This window comes from Malania oleifera, chromosome 4, assembly GCF_029873635.1.
Source record: "Malania oleifera isolate guangnan ecotype guangnan chromosome 4, ASM2987363v1, whole genome shotgun sequence".
In the NCBI taxonomy this organism is placed as follows: Eukaryota; Viridiplantae; Streptophyta; class Magnoliopsida; order Santalales; family Ximeniaceae; genus Malania; species Malania oleifera.
The window spans coordinates 99,281,234-99,307,898 of NC_080420.1; the positions used below are offsets into that span (position 1 = coordinate 99,281,234).

The window sequence follows — 26,665 nt, forward strand, 5'->3', positions numbered from 1 at the left end:
TCCACCACAATAGATGGACCTATTTTGACTCATTATTGACCTTTTAGAAGAGCATCAACTAATTGCCTCATTGAAAACATTGTTTTCCTATACTATATGAGATGTTTTTCCTTTGAAATATTCTTAGTTTGTTGAAAAAAATATATACATTCAAATCTTTGCACGTAACTTTATGAGGTCGGGAAATACATTCAAATCTTTGCACATAACTTAGTGAGAAGACCAGGACTAATTTCTTCTAAAAATATTTTTTTCTAGTATTTAAGAATTTTTTGTTTAAAACACAAATTATAATGCATTAGGGGATATTGTATTCTAGAATTTCAATTTTCAATGGCACCAGATATTTGCACTAATAGATAAAGTTATTTTGACAAAAAGGCTTTTTGATGTTTATCCTCCACCTTCTATAAAAGCATTGATAAATTCTAGTTTTGAATAACATTGTTTTATTATAGTCCTAAAAAACTATTAAACATAATCTAAATTTTTTTAACCACTATTGCCTCTAAAACATATCTGCTCTTATTTTGGTTAAAAAGTATTAACCTTTCTCACGCTCCCAAGAAAGTACACGACTATTGCCCCTTTAAAAAACTTTTTATCAAGGAACTATACTTAAAAAAATGCATATTTGTAAGATTAGAAGAAATTATGTTGCAAAGGAAGTCCTAGCTCATAAAAAACAGAAAACATCTCGAAACAACATCCCTTGAAACACCCTGCGGGTGTGGTTCAGGTGATAGTACGGACTACGGGAGTGCCTCTCACGAGATCAGGTGTTCAAACCCTCCTAGGTTCATTTCCGCCCCTGACTCCTGAATTTACCCTCCTTTTGGAGTTATGAGGTCAACTTCAAGGGGCACAGGATTAGTCACGTGGACCGTAAAATGGACACGTGGATACTCGGTGCGTAATCCAAAAAAAAAAAGAGAAGCTAAATGCTGCACTCCATCTGAAAGAAGCCCCAATGGCAACCTCTTTACAAAATCTAACAATATTTTCTAATCAAAGTCCCCACAACACAGCACAAAGTACCGAGCAAATTTCTGTTAAATTCCAACTCACAACCATCAGACAAGCTAATTGGAAGGGGAAAGAAAACAGGAACAAGCACAAGAAACAAAAACAACAAAGAGGGGAATGCATTTTTGAGTAATACGTCTCACTAACTCATACCTCTACAATCCCTCTTTTCAAATGCCCACAAATCTGCTTTGGACATCAATATAGGAAAAAAAAATGAACAGATGCATGCCATGACCTGAGGCAGGAACAAGAAAAGAGAAGAGAATCCACCATTCAATTGATAGAGCTGGAGGTATAACAAACAAGATTTAAAAATGGTTCCCAAAGTCTTGTTAGTCCACAGAGGAGAAAAATCCTTATTACCTAAAGGCCTTACTTCAACCCAGTTTGCTGCCTGCCGTCTGGGATTGCAAACAGAACCATAGGCTTTGACGATCTAACATAAGGAACATCACACCTAAAATAGCCCTTCCTCTCCAGCTGCAATATCTCCCCACACTTTAAATTCCGCATGTTGGCATCCCCCAGGGCTGCAGTCTCCCTTTTAGTACATGGGTTAAGCACATCCAGGAATTCCTCGCCCTCATCCAGCTGCAAGCACAAACACTCGTAAGCACCACCATCATAAAAACCAAACTTGCTTCATAAACAGAATGTGTAAATAATAATTTGTACACAATGCCTGTTTTGTCACATAACCTCTCAAGAAATTTATAAATTCCTCCTCCTTACCATATAATGGACATCACATTGATGCTTAATTATAGATTATATTTTCATACTCTCCTTAAAAGTTTTGATTTGACAATCAAAAACAAATCTATTACTTTCAACTGAACACACACTGGAATAACATACAAAAATACATGCATAAATGCACATTATCATTTCTACAAAGGAATTTTATGTGTCAGGTGCTGCTGTTCACAATGGAGGGCAACACATGCATTTGTATCAAACAGATAATAGGAAATAATTAACTTGGCAGGTATTCCTATTCAGAAGGAAATGATTGCCAACAGAAGCCAAATATTTGGTCATGAAACAGCTCTGCAAACATCTGAAAAATCCGTTGGAAGACTAAGCATGAATTTGACAACACCAATCCAGAAATAAGTGAGTTCAAACCATTAAAGAACAGCATTTGTGCTGTAAAACAAGATTTTATATGTTTATGTTATCAATGAACTAGCATTTACCTTCTTTTTTGTGATCAGGTAGTCGAACTCCATCAATGACAGATTGACTAGTTCACTAATGTCAGGCAGCCAAGTAAGCTTCAATTTTGTTGTCTTCACAGATCCTTCAAGATGCAAAACTCCTGTTAAGTGTGTAATTTTTCCATCCTGGTCGTTCAAAATTTCTTTAACTATGGCATTCCCCCAATCCATTAAGGTTATTTCCTCATCCACTGAGATGGACTCTGCATCAACATAATCTATCCATATCTGTTTGGTGTATGTTGTAGACTTCAGACCAGCACCTTCATATTTTTTATGCCTTGGTATGATGCGAACAAATGGTTTCTCAGGGCCATCAGTTAGGGTCAACAGTACACGGTGTTCTGCAATAACAGCTGTATGTCTGGGGCAAACAGGATCAATAATCTTCTTGTTAATGGTCCAAAGTTTGTCCCATTCCATGAGATTTAAATTTTTAGATGCACCCTGAAAACAAATAATTCATAAAAACAATAGTTAATATAAGAAAGCATATAGTACAATATTTTGGCGTAAATTTAAGGTCATATATTTTCATCAGGTGTAGGAAGTATGTAGGAAGCACTGCACAGTTCTACATAGTCTGAAAAATCTAAATGTCCAAGTCATGTATTTCAACAAAATGGTTAAAGTCTCCGTCCAAATTTTCGCTTTCCAGTACCCTTGATATTGAAATGGCACTCAATGTCCATCTTTCTAAATATCCATAAAAAAATTCTATGAATCACTCAAAATCTTTAAAATATTTCAATGAAATTTGTCAGAATTTTGCCAATGGAACAAAATTCTTTGAAATTAAAATTTGAGATTCAAAAAGACATCTAAATTTTCATCTAAATAAACTTATTTTTTTAAAAATAAAAATGATAGCCAGAAGGATATGAATGAAAATTCAGACCTTTGAAATTTATGCAAAAATTGAACTCAATATTAGCTACAACATTTGAATCAATTTATATATAAACTATCTTTATTTGCTAAAAGTAATATTTAGCTGATTTACGAATTTCATTTATATTAATGGAATATGCTTTACGAGGTTATTGCATTACACGCATTATACACCATTTACCAATCATTCGTGTATTTTATTTATTATATTTTAGTTCTAAATCTTGCTTTAATGTCTATTAGCAGTTTCACAAGTTTCATTAAAAAAAAAATTGCATGCTTTAATACTAATTTCCATCATTTTTTAAAATAAAAATCAACATCAACAACGAAATGAAATTTCCATATTTTTAGTCTCAAAATTGTAGTTGAAATCAAAATTTAAAACCATGCTTCCCAAATTGTTGATTTTGTTACTGAAGATTTGGTAGTAAGATTTTTGTAATGGAAGCAATCAAAAGGTGAAGAAATTTGAGAAATTTATTCATATCAAAGTAAGGACTGCTTGCCTATATTATCATACCTGTTCAAGAATAAACTGTATCAACGCCTCAACTTTAAGACCTCGACGTACGATTCCTTGGACAGTCGGGAAACGAGGATCATCCCATCCATCAACCTTGCCATTCTGAACAAACCATAGTAGCTTACGTTTGCTAAGAAGTGTATACACCATATTCAACCGACTAAATTCATAAAGGTGAACTTTTCTAACTCCCATATCCTCTTGTATCCTATGATACTGAGCATTGCGGTCATGGTACTCGCTAGATCTAAGAGCATGTGTTATACCTTCCTCAGCATCAACAAAAGGACAAGCAAAATCATAGGTTGGATATAACTTGTACTTAGACCCAATCCGATGGTGAGAGAGAGGATTGCAGCGGTAGTAAACTGGATCGCGGAGTGACTTGTTTGGGTCCTGCATATCCAACTTCCCACGGAGGCAGCACTGCAAACCCCTTTCAGATCCTGCAATCATTTCCTTCCATAATTCCACATTCTTCTCTACACTATTATTCCTACATTTTGACTCAATTCCATCCATCCTTTCTTTCTGCATTTGCTCACGTGGGGTATCGTCAACATATGCTTTACCCTTACAAATCAAGTTTTCAGCCATTTCGATTAATCTTGGGAAATAATCTGAAGTATATGTAATGGCCTCATACTCAATACCCAAAGTCTCAATATCTTTCAAAAGATTTTCTACAAACTCATTGCTTTCTTTGGCAGGATTAGTATCATCAAAACGCACAATTAGATGACCTTTATACCTCTGAGCAAAGTACTTGTTTAATAGAGCTGCTTTTGAGTGCCCAATATGAAGATAGCCACTGGGTTCTGGTGCAAATCGCAAGCGCACATTTCCAACTTCTGCATTTGGGAGATCAATTTCAACAGCTGGTCGACTACCTGCTTTACCCTTTTCATTGGTATCACCATTCTCATTCTTTGAATGATGATTAACAGCTTGCTGCTCTTTTGCTTTTGCTTTGGCTGCTGTTGGCTTTCCCAAACCTCTTTTCCCAACATATGTTGCTGTGACTTCATCTAAGACAGTACTATATTCTGCAGATATTGAATTGAACCACCGCACTAAATTCTGAAATTTGTTTGACTTTCTTAAACTTTCCCACCTCTGTCCAGTTCCTGAGAAAAGCATAATATTATACTTGTACAGAAGTACTAATGCAACAAATAACAATAGAAAAAAAAGCACGCGCACACACACACACACACACACACACAAATCAATGACAAAGATTGCCCATTAGAGGACAGCAACACTGCGTTCTGGAAGAGGAAGAAAGAAAAGGCATCATCCTTGTTTTTATAGGACAGACACCCTTTATTTTTATTTTTATTTTCTTTTATCTAACAAGAAGAGATTTTATTGAACAGGACAAGTACGCCAAGAAGCATAAGAAATCCTCCTTAGAAGATAACAACAACAACAACAAAACCAAGCCTTAGTCCCACTAGTTGGGGTCAGTTATATGAATCTTTTTCTGCTACTTATGCAATCATGGACCATTTCTTTTGATAGATTTAGGGATATTAAATTCTTACTCACTATCTCATCCCAAGTTATTTTAGATCTACTCCTACCCCTTCTACTGCCCCCCAAGTGCACTATGTGGCCTACGTTGCAAATGTCCATACCATCTGAGTCGTCCCTCCCTTATCTTCTATAGGAGCTAAACCTAACTTACCACAAATATGTTCATTCATTAATTCATCTTTCAATGTTATGTCACTCATCCATCTAAGCATTCTCATCTTGGCAATTTTTACTTTTTGGATATTATGTTTCTTCTTCGCCCAACATTCCGATCCATATAGCATAGCTGGTATTATAGCTGTCCTATAAAACTTCCCCTTCAATTTTAAGGGTATTCTACGATCACAAATCACACTTGAAGCACTTCTCCATTTTACCCAACCTGCTTTAACTCTATGCATTACATCATCTTCAATTTCTCCTTCCGCTTGCATAATAGATCCAAGGTATCGAAATCTACAAGTGCTATTTATTTCTTCATCATCAAGTTTAACTTTGTCTCCAATATTCCTCCTATCATTACTAAAATTACATTTCATATACTATGTCTTATCTCTACTTATCCTAAAGCCTAGATTCCAAAGCTTCTTTCCATAATTCTAACTCAGTCTCTACTTCATCCTTAGTTTCGTAAATTAATACAATATCATCTACAAACAACATACACCATAGAACCTCCTTTTGAATACTCTTAATAAATTGGTCCATCACTAAAACAAAAAGATAATGACTCAAAGAAGATCCTTGATGTACACCTATGATGATTGGAAATTTTCTAGTTTCTCCATCTATAGTCCTTACACTAGTCATTACTCCATTGTACATATCCTTAATGACATCGGTATATACCTACTACATACACCCTTTTTCTAAAACCAACCATAGAACTTCCCTAGATATCCTATCATATGCTTTCTCAAGGTCAATAAATATCATATGCAAGTCCCTCTTCTTTTCCCTAAAATTTTCCATTAATCTTCTTAAAAGATAAATAGCTTCTGTCGTAGATCTCCCAAGCATAAAACCAAATTAATTTTCAGAGACCTTCGTTTCTAACCTTAATCTTTGTTCAACTACCCTTTCCCATAGTTTCATCGTATGATTCATAAGTTTACTTCCATGATAGTTATTACAATTTTGAATATTTCCTTTACTTATGTATATAGGTATTAAAGTGTTTTTCCTTCATTCATCTAGCATTTTCTTAGTTTTTATAATTGTATTAAATAAATTAGTTAACCATATAATTCCGTTATCACCAAAGCATTTACAAACTTCAATTGGGACATTATCTAGTCCCATAACTTTCCCATTTTTCATTTTTTTTAGTGCAAACTTAACTTCATTAACTCTAATTTTGCGAATAAATCTCATATTTTTAGTCTTTTCCTCATTTGACAATTCTAAGTTTAAGCCTTCTATTTGGTTTTCATTAAACAACTTACTAAAATAATTTCGTTATCTTTCTTTAATGTCTTCGTCCTTAACCAAGACAATATCATCCTCACTTTTTATACATTTTACATTTCCTAAGTCCTTACTCTTCCTTTCTCTAACTTTAGCAAGTTTAAACATATCTTTGTCCCCTTCTTTTGTACCTAATCTATCATACAAACTATTAAATTATCTATATTTAGCTTCACTAACGGCCTTTTTTGCATCTTTTCTTGCCTCCTTATATTTTTCAAAGGTATCTCTATTTCTACATTTTTGCCACGTTTTATACCAAATTCTTTTTGTATTTATGATTTTTTGTACATCTTTATCCCACCATCAACTCTCTTTGCTATTCAAGAATCTTCCCCTTGATTCACCTAAAATCTCTTTTGCTATTTTTTAATAGAGCTAGCTAATTTATTCCAAAAAGTATTAGTATCTATCCCATCCTCTATAGTCCTATCCCCATCTTTGATCATTTTATCTTTAAATTTTATTATATTTTCTCGTTTTAGGTTCCACCATCTAGTTCTCTTACATTGGTTTATTTTATCCTTTTTTCTTCCATTTTTTAATACATATATCTAACACTAAAACTCTATCCTGTGTGATTATGCTTTCACCTAGAATAACTTTACAATCCATGCATGATAAACGATCTACCCTCCTAGTAAAAAAAAAAAATCTATTTGACTTCTATTTTGTCCACTTTTTAAGGTTATTAAGTGTTCTTCTCTCTTCTTAAAACAAGTATTCATTATACTAAAATCATATGACATAGCGAAGTCTAAGATCATCTCCCCAAGCTCATTTTTGTCTCTATATTCATACTCTCTATGTATCTTCTCGTAATTTTTATATCTCTTCCGACGTGTCCATTCAGATTTCCTCCTATAAATATTTTCTCAGCCCCTAGTATGCCTTGTATAATACTATCCATATCTTCCCAAAATTGTCTCTTAAGATTTTCTGCTAAACCGACTTGAGGAGCATAAGCACTAATGATATTTATTATCTCGTCCTGATACCATCTTGATTTTTAAAATTCTATCCCCTACTCTAGTCACATCCACAATGCTGTCTTTTAAGTTTTTGTCTATAATAATGTCTACTTCATTCTTATGTTTTTCTTTTCCAATGTACCAAAGTTTAAATCCTAATTTATTAATTTCTCTAGCTTTCTCCCCCACCCATTTAGTTTCTTGAAGGCAAATTATATTAATTCTTCTTCTAATCATTTATCCACAATTTCCATGTTTCTACCCATAAGTGTCTCTATATTCCAAGTTACTAATCTAATCCTAGTTTCCTGAACTAACGTCTTTACCTGCTCACATCCAGATGACACTGTACCCGGGCGCTGACATGGTGCGTTGCTTCGAGGCAACGATGACCTAGCCCACCCTCACCCACTTTTCACTACACCCAAGTGGTTCAAGTACAACGCGTCGCTCAGAGGGGACGCCCCAGCAAATATTAAGTAAGGATTCATATCATAGTGATCTGACAAATTTTACATTGGCCGTCAGCTACCTAACAGAACCCTCCTCCTTTACCCTGGCTTGGGACCGGCTGTGTGTGAAAAAATTAAGACATGAAGTGCATCACAAGCAGAGTTCCTCCTTAGAAGATAAAGGAACCAAAAACAAAAACTACCAAAACAGCACTGCCCTGCAATCATGCTGTAAGTCTGAAAAGGGGACTCCTCTTAAACATCCTGCTGCAAAAACCCACAAGGAGGCCAGATACTAAATCCTATCCCAAAGCATGGTTGAAGACATCCTATTTCCCATAAAAACTCAAGTATTCTGCTCCAACCAAATCCCCCACAAAGCAGCAAAAATTACACACCTCCATGATGCCAAACCATCTTACCTCCACCTGAAACCTGAAAATGATGCAGCCAATAAATCCTCCTCTGACTCCAGACGCACCCTCTCCAAATAAGCCAAAAACATTATTCCAAGCCCACCATGAAAGTGAGCAACAAAGACACAAGTGCAAGACAGATTTTGAGCTTTCGAAATGAAGAGAACAAACATCTACAGACAAGGCCTTAAAAGGCATCCTACTCCACAACAGATTGTTATTGTTAACCCTACTAAGATTTAAGAAAAATTAATCAAATAAAAGCCTTAATATTTGAGAGACCTTCTTTAGCCTTCCAAATAGAAATATGAAGTGGGAAGGACATGTTTTTGTTGTTTAAGTGCTCAAAAAAAGACTTAGAAGTGTACACCCCCAAAGAAACTAGAATCCACAAAGTCCCCCTTAGCAGAAAAAAGACTACAAAATTAATGAGGAGGTGAACTCCAACATCTCCCCATCATAAAAAGCCCAACAGAAAAGGAAATCCCAAAGAATCCCTCCCCACTTTAAATAAAGAATGAAGAAATAGATTCATTGTGCAAAGCAAACAGTCTAGATAAATGAGAAAAGACGTGCAAAGCAAGGAACCCCCAGCAAAATGTCTTCCCAAAACCGAATGCGATACTCATTGCCCAAAATAAAATTAGTATCAGGAATACAGAGGATATTACTCCAAAATACACTTCCAAAGACTGACACAAAAGCATCTCAACCCCAAATTAGCATCCCCACCATCACCCTGCAAGACAAATTTACTTTCCTAACTTTGTGCCAAAGGGAAAGCTTCTCTAAGCGAAAACGTTACAACCATTTACCCATTAAAGCAATGTTCTTAGACTCCAACTTACCAAGACCCAAACCCCCTCCTTTTCAGACCTATATACAACAACCCAACTGACCAAGAGTTCTTTCTGGGAAATCTCTCACGATTTTCTCAATATTACTGGCTACCCTCACAATAACTCTAAGAATAGACAAGAAATAAAGAGGGATACTAGCAACGCAATCCTAAATGAGGGCAATATGCCCACCTAGAGAAAATAAAGCACCCTCTCCCATCCAACCTCTTAGACACCTTCTCCTCACAGGATTCAAAACCCAACTAACGTAAGATTACCACGTAGAATCACACCCTAAATAAATCAGAGGCCAATAAAGAATACCACAAACTAAAGAGAACAATTCCAAAGATCTAGAATACCCAAATTAATACAAGCTATCCCACTCTTTCCCGAATTTATTTTTAACCCAGAGACCCTCTTAAGCAATTGCAAAATAGTCAGCAAATTTAGAAGACTTCCCATGATATTCCAAGGAGAAAATAGTATTACAAGCAAACCGAGCTTGGGAAACCACAACTCCCCACTCCCTACCCCAGTCCCTCTCACAATCCCACTCTAGAGCCCTATGAACCAATCTACTCAAGACATCCAGCATAAGGAAAAAGCAGAGAGAGGGTCTTCTTGCCTAACCCCCCTCAAAGCCCTAAACCAATATTTAGTCTCTCCAATGATAATGACCGAGAAAGAATAATTAGATAAATACTTCCTCATCCAAGTCTGCCACCTTTCCCCAAACTCCTTCCTCAAAAATGATTTTATCAAGAAAATTCCATCAAAAGCCTTTTCAAAGTCTACTTTAAAAACAACTCAATTTATTTCTCCTTCTATGAACATCCTCAAAAACATCATTTGCCACTAAAATAGCATCCAAATCTACCTATTCCCACACAAAAGCACATTGAACCTCTGAAATAGTATATCCTATCATAAAACTCAGCCTATTAGCTAAAACCCTTTACAATGATCTTTTGCACACAGTCACTAGACAAATAGATTGAAAATCTACAAGTTTAATAGACCTATTCTTCATAGGCATCAAAATGATGAAAGTTGAAGATCTTCATTAGAAAATAACTTATTGAAGATCTTCATTAAATCCCCTCTAACCACATCCCGACAGTCTTGAAAGACAGCCATACTAAAACCACTTAGACCTGGATCCTTATCCCATTCCAACCCCAGCACAACCGACATAACCTCTCTTTCATCAAAAGGCTGTTCCAACCACCTAATCTTATCACAACAAATAGGATTCCACTCCAACCCTTCACACATAGGGCTATAAGCACCCTCAATTTTAAATAATAATTTTAAAAAAAATCAGCAATCCTCAGATATCAAAGAAGAATCAGAAGCAACCTCTCCTCCTGTAATAACCCGAAAAAAATTTTAATAAATTAAAATTATTAATCAGTTAATTAGTTAAACATTTTAAATTAATGTATTAAATAAACAAGTAAAAAGAAATAGTATTAAAAAAAAACAATGAAAAAAAAATTAAGACTAATTATTGATTAATTAATTATTATTGAAATAATTAATTAAATAAACAAATAAAATGAATAGTGTGGAAAAAAAAATTAAAATAAAGATATGTATATTAAATTATATATGTACACACACACACACACACATATATATATAAAGGTTATAAGTTAAAGTATTATATTTATATATATATATATAATATAAAATAATGTAAAGATAGAATTAAATGAATTGGATTTTAATTTGAAATCCAATTCAATTACAAACTTGTTCACGCCTCAAGATTTCAGACGTCTCTCTCTCTCTCAATCTCTCTCTACAACTCAGTTGTTCTCCGTCGCCTTTCCGTCTCCGCCTCTCTCTCTCCTCTCATTTCTCGACGAATACTCAACCGATCGGGAAACAGAAGGTATCGTTGGATTCCTAACTCCACCACCGACATTTCTACCGGAGCGGATTTGTCGTGAGAACGGCTTAGGTACTGCTCCTGGGGAAAGGTAATTTTTCCCCAATTTCTGGTTAAATCTGCTATTGAATCGACGATCAGGCACCACCACGGGGTCCCAATTGTCGTTGTCGTCATTTTGACGTAGGTAATTTTTCAATTAAGGTTTTCTAAGCCCTACTCCAAAGCGAGAGTGGAATTTGAGAAATTTGGCAATTTGGCTAAATTTAAGGATATATTTATTTATTTAGGAATTATAGCCCTAGGAAATATTTAAATAATATTTTATTCATGAATAATTTATTGGAGTTAGGAATTTTTGATTCAGGGTCCGGGCGAGCGCCGCAGGTATTTTTCGAAGTCCCTATTGGCGTAGTTCAAGAAACCAGGTAAGAGAAAAAATATATATTAAATCAGAATTTTTATGAATTTAATGGAAAAATAAATTGTGTTATATGTACGTGTATATGTTTCAGTATGGGTAAAATGCCAACTGTTTAAATTATATTTTTTCGAGTATGGGCTGTTTATTAGACATATATGCGAAAATGAACTGATGAAAGTGGGAATTATTTTCAGGATGATTAAATAAGAAATGAAAGGTATTTTCAGTATATAAACATTAAATGTTAGTTGGCTTATTTTACAGGCAGTGTATGAATTTTATTGCTAAATTGTGTGGCATGAGATTCTGTGCAAATATATATTAAATGTATGAGATGCAGGCTAAGTAAGTAAAGCAATGAGAATAAAATATGATATGGACAATGTTGCCTATGTATGTTAAATGCAACCATGTAAATGTAAGACAGCTGAAAGACAGCCATATTAACAGATCTAGCACACTTCTGTGTAGACTAACTGATGACAGCTAAAAAGAGCTGTGTTAGCAGATCTAGCACGTTTCTACGTATACTAACTGATGATGGCTAAAGACCAGCTGTAGTACGAAGTAATGAAATAAAATGTTATACAATGAAATGACAATAAAATGAAATGACAAAGGTAAATGATGTAAATGGGAAAGAGTCACTTAAAGTGAAACGAAATGCAAAGTTAAGTGAAGAATAGGAATGAATGTGCATGAATGTATAATGATAGAAAAGAATAATGTATTATGATAATAGAAGTATGTATGTACGTAGAACATGTTACGATTGGGCGAGGCATACCTTTCGCCTGAGGGTTTGCTGAGTAAGGCGAGTGCACTAGTAGCTTCAGATGTGGCAGTAGCTACATAACGCACTAGGGCAGAGAGAACCTACTTGTATGGGCAGGTAGAATTCCCAATCCTTAGGGCCTTTGCCGATAAACTATTGTTGAACGCATAAGTACGAGATCAGTTTAACACTTGAGGTCTTACTGAGTAAGGTGAGTGCTCTGGTATACTTAAATCGTGACCTTCGGGTTGCTAAATGTATCAGAGCAGAAGGGTGCTACTTGTATGAGCTGGTAATCACCCCTATCCTCAGGTAATCTCGTGACTTAAATATTTGCATGTGATTGTTTAGGTTCAGAAAACGATTTCAATGTTATATGATGATTTGCAAATGAAATAAAATGATATCTATTTAACTCATGTTGGCCACACACTGTTTTAATATATTGTTTCTTCCCTTACTGAGATGTGTCTCACCCGAATATGAATTCATCTTTTTCAGGATTTCTCAGGATCGAGCTTTGAGAGCTCGAGATTTTATAACATTTTTTGAAAGATATAAGAAAAAAGGGTATATTTTTATGTTAATTTTGATATGTATATTTTATGTTTTATAATTTATGTTTTAAGTTTTATAAGATATGGATGGTTGTGAAACATACTGGTATTAGTGGATAATGTTTTGGAGACATGTATATATTTGAATCCTAGTGGATGATTAATTTATTATGGTTGGTAGTTAGAATTAGTAAACTCTGGTATTATGTTATATGGAGATTATAGTTATATTTCCGCTGCATATATTATGGATTATGGATTATCAGGGATTTTATCAGGTATAACGCACCGGACCCGGGTTTAAGGGTTCGGGGCGTTACACCTCCCGTCAGTTCTAATACCATAATCATATTCTTTCTCTTCTTCCTAGTAACCAATCTATGGAGAAATTTTGAATTACAATCCCCTTCCCTAACCCATTTAAACTTTATATTTTTCGTCCAACTCCTCAATTCCCTAAAAAATTACCTCCTCAAACTCATTAATCAGCATTACCCTCTTGGCCTTATCATACTCTAGAGGACCCCTTTCATCTTCCTTTCTATCCAACAAAGTGAGCTCACCTAAAATGCTGTTTTTCTTAGCCCCAAAATCCCAAAAAAGTTTGGTATTTCAAATTTTTAACTCTTCATTTAGACTCTTTAGTTTTTTCATAAACCTAAACCCTTCAAACTCTTCTCAACATTCCCACTCCAAACATTCCTAGCCAAAGACAAAAAGGAGTTATGATTGAGCCACATATTTTTAAATCTGCAGAGAGTTGGACCCCACTTGATCTTGCTAGACTCTAAAAAAATAGGAAAATAATCCAACATTGGCCTTAACAAGACCCCTGTAAAAGATTAAGAAACTCGACCTCCCAATCACTAGAAAACAGAACCTATCTAAACAACTAGCAACTACTCCCCCACCCCACTGCCCTACCCATATATATATATATATATATATATATATATTGCTAAAGGGAAAGTAAAGCATTACCCAAAAGAAGATCCCTCAACCCACAATCCACAATAAACCTATCAAAATTTCTCAAACTTGAGGTGATCCAACATCCCTCCCTTTTTTCCCTTAGGAGATCTCACCACATCGAAGTATCTCCCAAAACCACCTAGGATAGGAAAAACCATGCAGCCAATCACTCATCCCAAAAAATAAGACATAAAAGCAGGTCTAGAAGGACCATAGACCAACTAAACCCACCACAGACCCCTACTTTTCACTTGCAACAAACTCAGCAAAGGTAATAAAAATAAAAATAAAAAGACCACAAGACTATCAATTTCAACAACTAAATAAGTATCCCACAAGATAAGAACTCCCCCAACTGCACCCTAAAGGGGGGGGGGGGGGGGGGGAACCTCCCACTCCTTATACCTACCCTCCCAAATACTATGAATAACACACCCATCCACACTCCCTAGTTGCTTGGATAAAAACAATATCAAGATAACTCCTATTCAAAATTAGCCCCCTCTTCATCACATTCCCTGGATTCATACACATTCCAACTAACGATCTTCATAATTTAACCACTTTCTCCCCCTCAACTCTTTCCTTACCACATTCATAATTAACTAAAATAACTAACTTTTTTTTTTTTATAAGTAACTAAAATAACTAACTTATTCAATTCTTTTTGCACCTTCTTCTTCCTCTCATATGTATTAGGAGGAACTACCACTTTCATCTCTTCTCCTAAAGGATTCACCATCTTAATACCCATACCTGCAAGGAGTTTTTGAGGATCTCGATTGTCTCTCCCATCCCCTAGTGAATTAATGGTCACAACTCCTCCCTCAAAAGATGTATCCTTTTGGAAAATGAATTAAGAGTAGAATTTGACAAGCAAGGAACAGGTAATACCTTTTTGGGACTTGTGACCCTCTTGATCCTTCATGAAAAACTCATTCAACACCAAACCTTGCTCTTTTACTAGATCAGACACATTAATAATTTAAACAAGGAGACAGTCACCCAAGGGAACAATAGCCAAATCCCCCTCTTTGACTAAATTTTCTATTTGATTGTTTGTGCTATTTCAATGGAGAACACTAACCATGTGCTTCTTAAAAGGAACTTCTGGACATGTTAGCCCCTGCCACATGATGCCCATATAAAAAACATTCACTTAAGTCCACAGGATTATTAGATGGCGACTCACATTGTGGCCTATCTAATCAATAGCCCAATAAGCCTTCGTTCGTCCCTTGTTTTTCCATCAACTGGTCCAAAAATAAAGTTTTTTCCAATTTTAATTTCATTTTTTAATAAAATATTAAATAATAGTTTGGTTGGGAAAATATTTCCCATTTTGATGCTAACGTAATCTCGCTAAATGGGATAGCGAAATTTGACAAAAATCTGGTGAAATCTCACTAAATCAACTAGCGATTTTTGCATGGCGAATTTCTCTCCTCCTCCCTCTCCCTATCATCTCTCTTGATCGGAGCCGCCAATGGGGGAAGGATTTAAGGTTGCAGAAGGAGCAGAGCAAGGTTGGGATTTTCCCAGTGAGCCCCTTGCCAAAAACTCTATCTTCCTTCTCCGTTTCTCCGACATTAAGTGCTTCGAGGTCTCGTCGAAGACCCCTGGCCTTCACCAGTGCTCTGCGCTTTCGTTTCACGCACGCCTGAAATCACCCAAAATGGATTTTAAGTTGGATGGAAAAAGCTCTGAATCTTACCAATGGATTTTTAAGATTGGTGAGGAAAACTGAACTTTGCATCAGTTTTTCACAAAGACCCAGAAATTTTCCGGTGAGAAATCAAAACAGAGCCCATACGTATTCATTTTTATTCTCAAAGAATTGCATAACTAAAAAAAACAGAGGCTCAATCTTTGGAGATCAGCAAATGCCACAAGAGGTGGAAGTGGGAATGAAGAAGCAAGTCTGAGACATTGGTGAAATTGCTGCTCTTTCTCAGATAGAGCTCATCATTTTTTGATGTCTCCGCATTTATCTACATTGCCTTAAAAAACAATTGCATGCAAACCACGCCTCCCACCCCGTGCATTTCTGCATCATAAGGAGCTAGGAGATGACCATTTTTTAGGTGTACAATGTACAGAATATGTCAGCTTGAATCTATCTTCATCTAATTTTTGGGTGCTTGTTTTAGATATTTTGCCTAAAGGTTTTTTACATTATTGAGGGATATTGATTGAAATGGAATTGTTGGAACCATCTGATCAATGTGTTTTATTATTATTATTATTTTTTTTTTCTGTAGATGTGATCAACCAAATAGCACTCAATAAATGATTCAAATCCAAGGGCAATGGTGCCAAGTAAACAGAGACACTATTTTCAAGCTTAACTTCTATCCTCCATGCCCAGAGGCTCAATCTTTGGATGGCACCAATTTGATTTTTTCAGTTATGCGATTCTCTGAGAATAAAAATGAATACGTATGGGCTCTGTTTTGATTTCTCACCAGAAAATTTCTGGGTCTTCATGAAAAACTGATGCAAAGTTCAGTTTTCCTCACCAATCTTAAAAATCCATTGGTAAGATTCAGAATTTTTCCATCCAACTTATATCCATTTTGGGTGATTTCAAGTTTTTGCATGAAATGAAAGCCTGGAGCGCTTGTGAACGCCGGGGGTCTTCGGCGATACCTCAAAGCACTTAATGCTGGAGAAACGGAGAAGGAAGAGAGAGTTTTTTTGGGGAGGGGCTCACCGGGAAAATCCCAACCTTGCTCCGCTCCTTCTGCAACCTTAAATCCTTCCCCATCAGCGGCTCCGATCAAGAGAGACGATAGGGAGAGACAGGAGGTTCTATGCACCAAAGAAACAGAGACAGAGGAGGAGAGAAATTCGCCATGCAAAAATCGCTAGTTGATAAATCTCGCTACCCCGTCCAACGAGATTACGTCAGCATCAAAATGGTAAATATTTTCCCAACCAAACTATTATTTAATATTTTATTAAAAATTAAAATTAAAATTGGAAAAAACTCTCCAAAAATAAATCGTTAGCATGCTCTCACAAGCTCTCCATTTCATCTCACACTCTTACAACTTGCTATCCTCAACCTCTTTCAATGAAAAACTCTTTATACTGTTCATCCATTTTCTTCGTAGGACCATCCAAAGAAAATAGTGGAGAATAAATGACTTTTTGCACAGCAATGATCATCTATAAATTGTTAGGTTTTGCACTTTAATTCTCTTCAAATCCCTAAATATCCCTCTGGGTATCAACATCAATAACCCTTTGCAGAACCTCTTTCCCATACTGTGATCTTCTTATGGGTCTTTATTGTAATCCTGCAGTTCTGCTTTTGCATTTGAGTGGTTCTCACCAATCATCAGCTCCATTCTGTTCAGTCATTGGGCTTTCTTCAATCCCAGTAAGTCCATTATGAAAGTTTTTAACCATAGCCAATTTTTACACCTCTATCTTTCCTTAGAAATAGGTCCATTCCCCTGTTTACCATTAATGCTCAATACCTCAGACCCATTCTTAACTTCTAATGCCCAGATCTACACTTTACAACTTTTTTAAAATTGAAATTCCCAAACCAATCCCAATATCCCCTCCCCTTCCCACCATTACACCCTATGATTGAAGATGTTCCCAGATTTTTTGCAATAGGGTACAAACGGTTGCAAGCCACCCCCTTGCTGGCGACTATGGTGCTTTTCAGCAGATCTGATTGAAGAGCTTCAGCATAGGAAATATTCGGCTTTCTTGGCCCCATAACACTCCTAATTTTCTCAATCCTTTGCAGATTTATGGACCAAAAGTCAATGAAACAAAGGATCATCCTTTCAGCCTTCAAATTTCTCTCTTCTCAACCAACAATATCCTAGAAAATACAGAAAAGCTTCCACCATCCAGCAGCTTTGAACCATTCTGGGAAACAAACAGAGCTGCCTCGACCTCCCTCTCTGTTCCCAAGTAGCTTTAGATGAAGAAAACCTCCTTTCACCCTGAAAAGTAAACCCTTAATACTCTTATCTAAACCACAGAGCCCCAGCCAGAAAACTGTAATCTGAATAAAAACCCACTGAAATTCTTCATTACTCAGCACCATAGAGGACTTTCAGTGACCCACAAACTTAGTCATTCAAATCATGTCATTCTCCAAAGCTAATAAAGTCAATAACTTCTCTTTATGCTCGAAAGAATGGTGAAACCCACGAGAAACTCAGCTGGTGGAAATAGGAAGCTTGGGTAAGAAAGCAGCGAGATATAATTTGCTAAAATATGTTGAATTCAAGGAAAAGTCAGGATATAATGTCGAAAAGTCCAGGAAATTTAGTTGCAACAAAATGAGAGCCCACAGGCACAATTGAGAGACAAAGGACTTCATCATAACTTAACAGAGGTGAGCAGAGGTGATCAGAGATGAGGCAAAATTGCAAGAGAGTACATTAGAGAAGAGTTCCAGAGCCATTCCAGACCATTTGATGCTCACCCCAGCTTCACTTGACTCTATAAACCTCTTTTTTTTTGCATTAAACATAAGTCAGATCAAGTAGGATTAAAAAGGTTTATTGCTCTGATACCAAGCTATTAACCTGAAAGATCTAACTTGACTAACTTGATCATCAAGATAATATGAGAATTAGGGTTAGGGCAAGAAAGTAGAAAAAAAGAAAGAGAAAAAGATGAGAAGGGGTTAGATCAGTCAAGCTGACAAACACCCTTTATGTCATTAGAAGATTTTTGCTAAAAGTAACCCAGTAGAGTGATGGTTAAGATATAGTCATAAAAGCAAAGGAGAAAGGAAAAAAAAAAACTCCCCTGACCTTTTTCAAGAAGACAAAAGCTTCCCTCAAGTCCCAAAAATTACACAAACCTCCCCTCTGAGATATATGTCGAAACACAGAGTTAAATTGAATTTCTTTGAACATTTTCTCCATTGCAAAATAAAACCCATAACATCAGGAAATACCCAAATTTCACAATTTTTACTGCAACCAACTTGTCAAGCAGAGAGAGAGAGAGGAGGGAGGTCGGTGGGGGTAACACATCCCCATCTATTCGTCCTCAATCTGATTTCTTCAAATTGCCACCATACACCTGCAACATTCATCATACATCCAGATTCTGACAACAACAGCACCAAACCAACACAAACTTCCACCATCATCAACACCAAATGCCAAATAATAAGAAGCTCATATACAGCACATATAAACCAAGAAAGAAGAGCTTTGGGAATGTTTTTCAGACAGAGACACTTTTCCAGCCAACAAATCAAACCGCAATTAACTGCCATCTATTGTCTATTCTTCAGGGCCTGTCCATTAGAGAGTATTCTTCTCCAGGCAAGAATTTGGGGCCTCAAAAGATCTCACCTCATCAATTCAGCAACCACCAATAAAAGGTCAAGTAGGTTTGCGGATAATTAGATATTATTCTGATGGTGCCAATTGAAAAGGACAGTATTAGACAGGCTAAGCTTTTGACTAACTCAAACGCCAAATTTTTAAAAAATTTTATTTTTTGGCATCTCTATCAATCTATGGAAATGTGAGTCTGAATTGGAAATAGGGTCTTTTGTGTAGTTACAGGGATCCCTCCTTGAACTGCAACATGGGATCACAGTACCCATTCAAGGTACTTTTCATGTCCAAGATTGCAATGGTGCACAATGCAGTTAAACAAAAGGGGAGGGTATCTGATCTCTCAAAATTGTTCAATTAGCAAAATGAATTAATGAAAAAATAGAAGAGAAGAAATAGAAGATATTAAAAAAAATGAATCCCAAAATAGTTATATATGGGACGGGAAAAAAAAAACAGAGAAAGTGAGCAGTTTTCTTATATTTATTCAGAGAAATCTCCATATGCCACCTTAAATATTTCATAAGGAAAACTAATCAGTAATGCAGAACACACCAGTGTTTAAAAGAGAAAACCAACTCATTCTACCCCTATCCACCACAGACCATATCATAGTGGCATGCCACATCCTGCATGCATACAAGGATCGAGAGTGCACCATGATCTATGCAACTTAGTAAAGTGGCATACCACATCCTGCATGCATACAAGAATCCAGAATGCACCATGATCTATGTAACTTAGTAACATGGTGCACCATGATCTATGTAACTTAGTAACATGGTTTCATTTTATTCATAATGTCCAATATGTCTTACGTTCAGTTACTGTAGCAAGTGACTTGGTATGTCCAATAACTGAAGGAACCAAGGAATTTTACCTCAATTACTCAATTCTCAAATCAAATTTGAAATTAGGATGTATTCCCACGAGGGGGGTGAATTGGGTTATTTAAAATTTGTTTGCGGAATTCCTTTTTACTTTAACCCCTGATTATTTAAACTTCAACGATTTGCACAAACAATATATCTATGCAGCGACCGTACTATACCAATTGGGAGTCCTAGAAATGAGCACGAATATGCATATGAAATCTACAATTATATTACAAGATCAAGTTTCAATTTACTCAGCTGAACAATTTACCAGATTTCAATTTACAACAATACTCAATGATATTTTCAAAAAACAATTTCAGTAGTGAAGTATTCTTTGCATATATGCTTTAATTAAGAAAACCTTTTAACCTCAGCTTATTCACACAAGACTTCAGAACTTTATACTTGTCTGAATTTTCAATCCAACAACCAAATCAAAACCAATATAGATTCAATCACAACCAAAATCGATATTCAGCTAATTTCCAATATTCAGCAAGTTTCAATATTTAGCAAGATTCAATATTCAGCAAGATTCAATACTCAGCAAGTTTCAATATTCAGTAAGTTCTTAATGAAAATAAAATCATGCACACAGGTTATATCTTGTAAAAATTAAAAGAGTAAGGAAAGAAGAGTTGAACACTGGATTTTTACAAGGTACGGCCGCAGCCTATGTCCTTGCCTCAAGCAACCCGCTTTGAGGATTTCCTTTCCAGCTTCATTACCAGGTGAAGTAAAGGCTCTCTCCGTTCAAGGTGGAGTTCGCCTCTCTAATGAGAACAACCCTCTCATTAGCCAACGCCAACGATTCAAAGTCTCTGAATCGTCAAAAACAATACAATGAAAGCACAATGGCTTGTACAAAAAATACTCCTCTATCGAGCAGATTAGTACACGTTAGAATCACAATACTTCAAATAAAATCAATATAGAAGTTGAAGCTCGAAAGTATATCACCAGAAATCTGATTTAAGAGTGTGAGTTTTGAAAGATCAAATCAAAGTAACGTGAGTTTTCAGCAAGAACACAGCAGCCTCTTCAGAAAAGTATAACCAAAAAGTTTTATAGAATATGAGCGTGCCATTCTCTCTTCTTGCGCCCTAATGTGCGAGAATATGAAGTTTAAATAGTGCACTAGGGTTTCAAGAAGTTTTCCCTCAAATTTTCTCTCAATTTGGAAACCAATCATGCAAGTTTTGGAAACAAGATTAGCGTTGTTAAACGTTTAAACATACGCATCAGTCGACTGGACTCGAAGGGTCAGTCGCCTGTGCTCTTTTAAAGATAGCGCATTCTGAAAGTCAGAATGGGGTCAATCGACTATTCCCGATAGGTCAGTCACTTGTGCCTATTCTGTTTGCATATTTTCAAAGTCAGTAGCACCTCAGTAGCCTGATGAAATATCATCAGTCGCCTGTCCTTTCAGCAATACTTGTTTTTCAATGTTTTGGTTCCAAACTTAAATTCACACTTTGGAAAACTTAATTTGGACTTTAAGAAAATATTTTTCATGTATAAAACAGATCTCTAAGTCCATGATATATCCTAAGAGCTTCAATCATTCAATATTGAAATTTGAAGTGCTTACATGAGACTTTCACACATAAATCTATCTAAGTTCCTAAGTCTTCATGTTGTGAAGCTTCCAAGATTCTTGTGAACTTTATGCACTGCTTCAATGAACTTCATGTCCCACAAGACTTGAAGCTTTATATTCTTCATGATTCACGACTTTAAGTGTACATATCATTTGAGTTCTTCAAGTATGCTCACTTGATTTTACAAAAACACTTGAGTCCTGAAACTCACACTTAAATAGACATATTAAGTAACCTTGATTTGTTATCATCAAAACAAGATTAAGCCTTGTTAGGCCAACAAAATTAATTACAGATTTTGTGGAGTATGAACTCTGGATTTCAGCTATGGGTTCCGTTCACAGTTTCCAGCTGTTTTAGCTAATTGATCATTTTCTTCAATAAACAAAGTAATCCTTAAAAACATTCCATCATTCACCATTGATTTATTATTAAAACAAGTAAGGGTTACAATTTCGCCATCCCTTCCCTCGGCAATTACTCTGCAAACAATCAAAGCTTTCACAGATTTGAAAGCCAAGCACATATTCAACCCTTGGGCGCCTTGACAAAGAATTCATATCTTATAATTCCAGCACCAAAACAACACAAATATTTCTTGGGGTTTCTAGCTTTGAGCTTCACCATTCCTCGTAACTCTTCATACAAAAAAGAGATTTTTTTACAAATATTACTATAAATTGTAGTGACTGTTATATAGGCCTTCTCTAAAAAATAGGAGCTGGTGTCATCAAATTCCGTCTAGGTTTTAATGGCTAATGGATGGAGGGCGAACAAGTACCATCAAGACTAAACGTCTAGGTGATTTGTGTAATTTTTTGAATTTCATGTAAGTTTACAAAGCTCAAAGGACAACAGATCAGTGGATTGCTCAACAAAAATGATTTATAAACATTTGAAGGCATTGATCACTGGATAAGAGACCCCCATTTAATGAGCGTCTTTGTAAAGGGTGAGTTTGGTCCTGCTTTCTTGAACCAACTGGTAAACAACATCTTCAGCTTTAAAAGCTAGTTGTTAGCTCTTGCAAGAAGCTTCAAAGAGTTACAGATTAGAAGCTTTCTAAAGGCTAAAGCTAGCTTTTTTTAAAAACAAATTATTCTATTCCTAGGATGCCCTTAAGTTTTTTCAAATATTACAAAATTATCCATGGATTAGTTACATTTCCTAAAAATGTATATTCATTTTAGACATTTTAAATATTTTTACGATCCTTACAGCAACACTGATGATCAACTTTTTTCTTTCTTACTACTCCTTATTTCAGAATACTATAACAAATTCAGCTCCTCTTCAGCAGTTCCTTCTTTAAAGTTCCTCTTCATCGGCCACAAGGGGCCAACCTAGCCTAAAAGCGATCCTATAGACCAAGTGACCAACAGCTAAGAAATAGTCAAAAAATAAAATTGCTTTATGTAACATTTGAAAGTGTTAATCCCCAGATGAGAACTGCCATGGACCCATCAACCAGCATAAAAAAATATACAGTTATCCACGGATTCCAGCAGCTAAATAATCCCTGTTAGTGGTGATAGGATCAACATTGGACCTTAAGTTTTTCCAAGAAACACAACATAAAACATCCAGGAGACTAGTGTCGATATGCTTCAATAAAATGGTAAGGATCTAGCATGCTTACCCACAAGGCCTGCCCAAACTGCTATATCTGCTATGGACAGACTATAACCAACCAAAAAAGTTCGATTCAACAAATAACCATCCACAAAGCTACATGCACCCTCGAATTCAGAGCCAGAGGAAAGAACAGGCACGTAATCTAGCCATTCATCAATCTACAATTTTAAAAAAGGATGTAATACATTATCAATAGCTGAGACGAAGAACATTATGGGAAAAATTAATTAATACTTAAAATTCATATGAGGCAAAGAAAAGCACCTGGCCAGATTCAGCAGCATTCTGCCCATAGAAATCTGCTACCCGACCAACATAACGAAGAAGTACATTTGTTCCATGCAATTTCAATCTAGAAGGCAAGTTGGGGTAAAAAATCAGTTTGGAGATCTTTCTATGCACTGCTTAAATGAAATTATAATAATCATAGAACAAACAGCACGAAAAAACCTGCCCATAATTGATTTAATAACAACAATCTCACTTTGAATCAAAAAGAGATCATTTTACAAATTACATACATAGAAAATCATCCGCACATGAATAAAGATGCAAAATAGCCAATAATAATACTAACAATACACAAGGTCAACCTGTCTAAAACCATTCTTAGTCAAGTAATCAATAAATATGAGCATGTCACTATAAATGTGTGTGTATGAGCATTCCATAAGCAATAACGCATCAGCCATCATCAGTACAGTGCGGTATGCGTGCTAATTGTAACCCAATGAAGTTTTATGAACTTTAGGTGGATTTTTAAGGACATACAGCTAGGCCATGAAGCTTTCAAGCTGTGACCTAGAATACGTAAATAAAACTCTATAGACGCATTTTTGTCGAACAATACTAAATTTCATCTTCCACTTCCCAAAAAACCCATCAAAAACAAAATTATTGATAAAACATGTCTAATGGAAGATCCAGTAGAGTGAACATAGATAGCATTTGACAATAGAATTGGCAGCATAATAGAAAACTTAAGGGCCCATCCATTCGAGGAAAACAATTATCATCTTCCATTTTTTCTAAACAATTACAATAATGCCACCTTGTTTTCCAGTTTTTCAACATTTTCATAAGAAAATTGGAAAACAATAAATTGGTGTTTTTAAATTTATTTTCCTGAGGCCCTGCTATTCTTTTCAAGTGAGTCAAAGCTACAAATACAAGTTCAAATACACTTTTAAAAACTTAAAAAAACACTTGCCCTGTGTTTAGAAGTATGGAGTTCGAACCTTTAATTTGGATTTGGGTAAATTTGGACAAGTCACAATACAAAATTTTATGAATTTCATACAATCCCCACAAAATTCAAATTCAAAACCATAAATAATTGTTCTCAAACGTAGAGGCAGTACCAACCGCCAATGGAATAATTAAATGAAGAGCTAGGAGGATAGTTATTTCAATGGTTGATTTTTACTACGGCACTGCATCCACTCCTCATGTAAGTATATTTCCAATTCAGATGCCAGGCTAACTTCACACCTGAAGAATTAGGGTTTGACTCAGTTAGTCATATTCGATGCACTGTTAGTTTCACCAGCAACAGAAGAGGATCCTAGGTGTATGCAAAGAAAAATCCCAAAACTCACCCTCCTCAGAAAGTCCATGCCGAGGCCTGTTCATTAACCAGAGACAACAATTTCACTGTACACTTCAAGAACATCTGTTCTGATTTTTCTTTTTCTTTTTCTTTTTTTCCCCAAGTGGGATATTATTTCAAACTTCTGAAAGAACACTAAAATAAAATAATGGAAGAGTGAAATTAAAAGGTACATCATAGGCTCAATTCTACTAACTCTCAGCTCTAATTTCCAAGTTAAACATCAGAACATGACAAATCACACCAATGGAAAGAAAAAAAAAAAAACCAATATTAAGTGAAAAAAAAAAAAGGTTCATCATAGGCTCAATTCTACTAACTCTCAGCTCTAATTTGTAAGTTTAAAAAGTTCCATCACCCCCAGCATCATCATGTACATGAGCGAGGAGGCGGACAAGAAAATTTTAAGACAACATGCGATGGATTAAACTCGAACAAAACTGACACGGCAAAAGGAAAAAATCTGCAAAGCATCGTAGAAGTATAACACTTACCCATTGGAGAAGAGGAATGTTGGAGGGGAGCCAGAGGTGAGAGTTGAATCCGTTGACAAAGTTAAGGCAGCAACCTTCGCCGCCGCAATCACTGATAGAGGAGGGTTATTGGCGGAGAATGATAGCTTGATCTCCGTCATTTCAGCACTGCTTAATTGAACTGAGATGACAAACAAACACGAAGAAGAAGAAGAAGAAGAAGAAGAGGAAGAAGTCAGGAATGCTGCAGCCTTAAGCTTTGTTGGGTATGAAGTAGTGTTGATGGCTGGCAGCTCTAAGCTGAAATGCGATACCAGGGAAATGCGAATCCCCTGTTTGACTTGCGCATCATGTTTTCCACTAAAACCTAGGGGACCCTGGATTGACAATGGAAATCCGGTTTAGCGTGTGATCATATGGAAAATTGGAAATCCTTAATCCAACATCAATCCATAACAGAAGAATGGGTTGGCGGGTTAGCGGGTTGGGGCAAGTCAGGTCAAGATTAAACAAGTTCAGATTGACCCATTCATTAATGAGTGATAATTATATAAATCTAAATCTGTCCGTTTAATAAACGAGTCATTTGTTTAAAAATCATAATCTGTTTATTTTTAAAAAATTTAAATAATTTATATAAAATGACATATTTTCTTTTTAAAAAAAAAACTCCTTTATTTTATTTTTAAACAGATCATAAACAGGTCATCCGATGGGTGACCCAACCCGAACCTGCTTAACTCGTTTAATAAACGAGTCGGGTCTGAGTTGACCTATTTATAAATCAGTCATTTTGTATTAAACTCAAAGTCGATTTGAACAGGCGAATCACAAGTCACCCGTCAGGTTTTAACCCGTTTTGTCACTCCTAGACAATGGTTTGAACTTTCATCCTTTAATCCCTACTAGTTGATGAAAAAAAAAAACCTAGGACGCTTTAGATGTGAAAATATTTTCTATTGTTAATTATTTAAATAATTATAAAAATGACACTTTATTTTTAAATTTTCAAAATTTAGAACATATCTTTTTATTAGTTTCTAGATTATTAATTCTTCTTTGCATATTGTAGCATCGAATTTGGATATTGCACTTTGATTTATATGGTTTGTGTATTGAGTTTCCTTTAAATCTACCAAAAAAAAATTAAATTCAAGTCAAAAT

The 26,665-nt window shown here is 35.6% G+C and overlaps 1 protein-coding gene across 1 annotated transcript; it reads right to left on the bottom strand.

The window, feature by feature from the left end:
• Positions 1–1,125: 1,125 nt before the first annotated feature.
• Positions 1,126–26,018, bottom strand: LOC131153540 (glutamate--tRNA ligase, cytoplasmic). Its single transcript, XM_058105903.1, has 6 exons — positions 25,523–26,018; positions 23,684–23,771; positions 23,424–23,577; positions 3,664–4,793; positions 2,229–2,696; positions 1,126–1,620 (listed from the first exon to the last, which is right to left on the bottom strand). The coding sequence occupies exons 1-6, from the start codon at positions 25,660–25,662 to the stop codon at positions 1,402–1,404; spliced, it is 2,199 nt and encodes a 732-aa protein (XP_057961886.1). The 5' UTR covers positions 25,663–26,018; the 3' UTR covers positions 1,126–1,401.
• Positions 26,019–26,665: the final 647 nt, after the last annotated feature.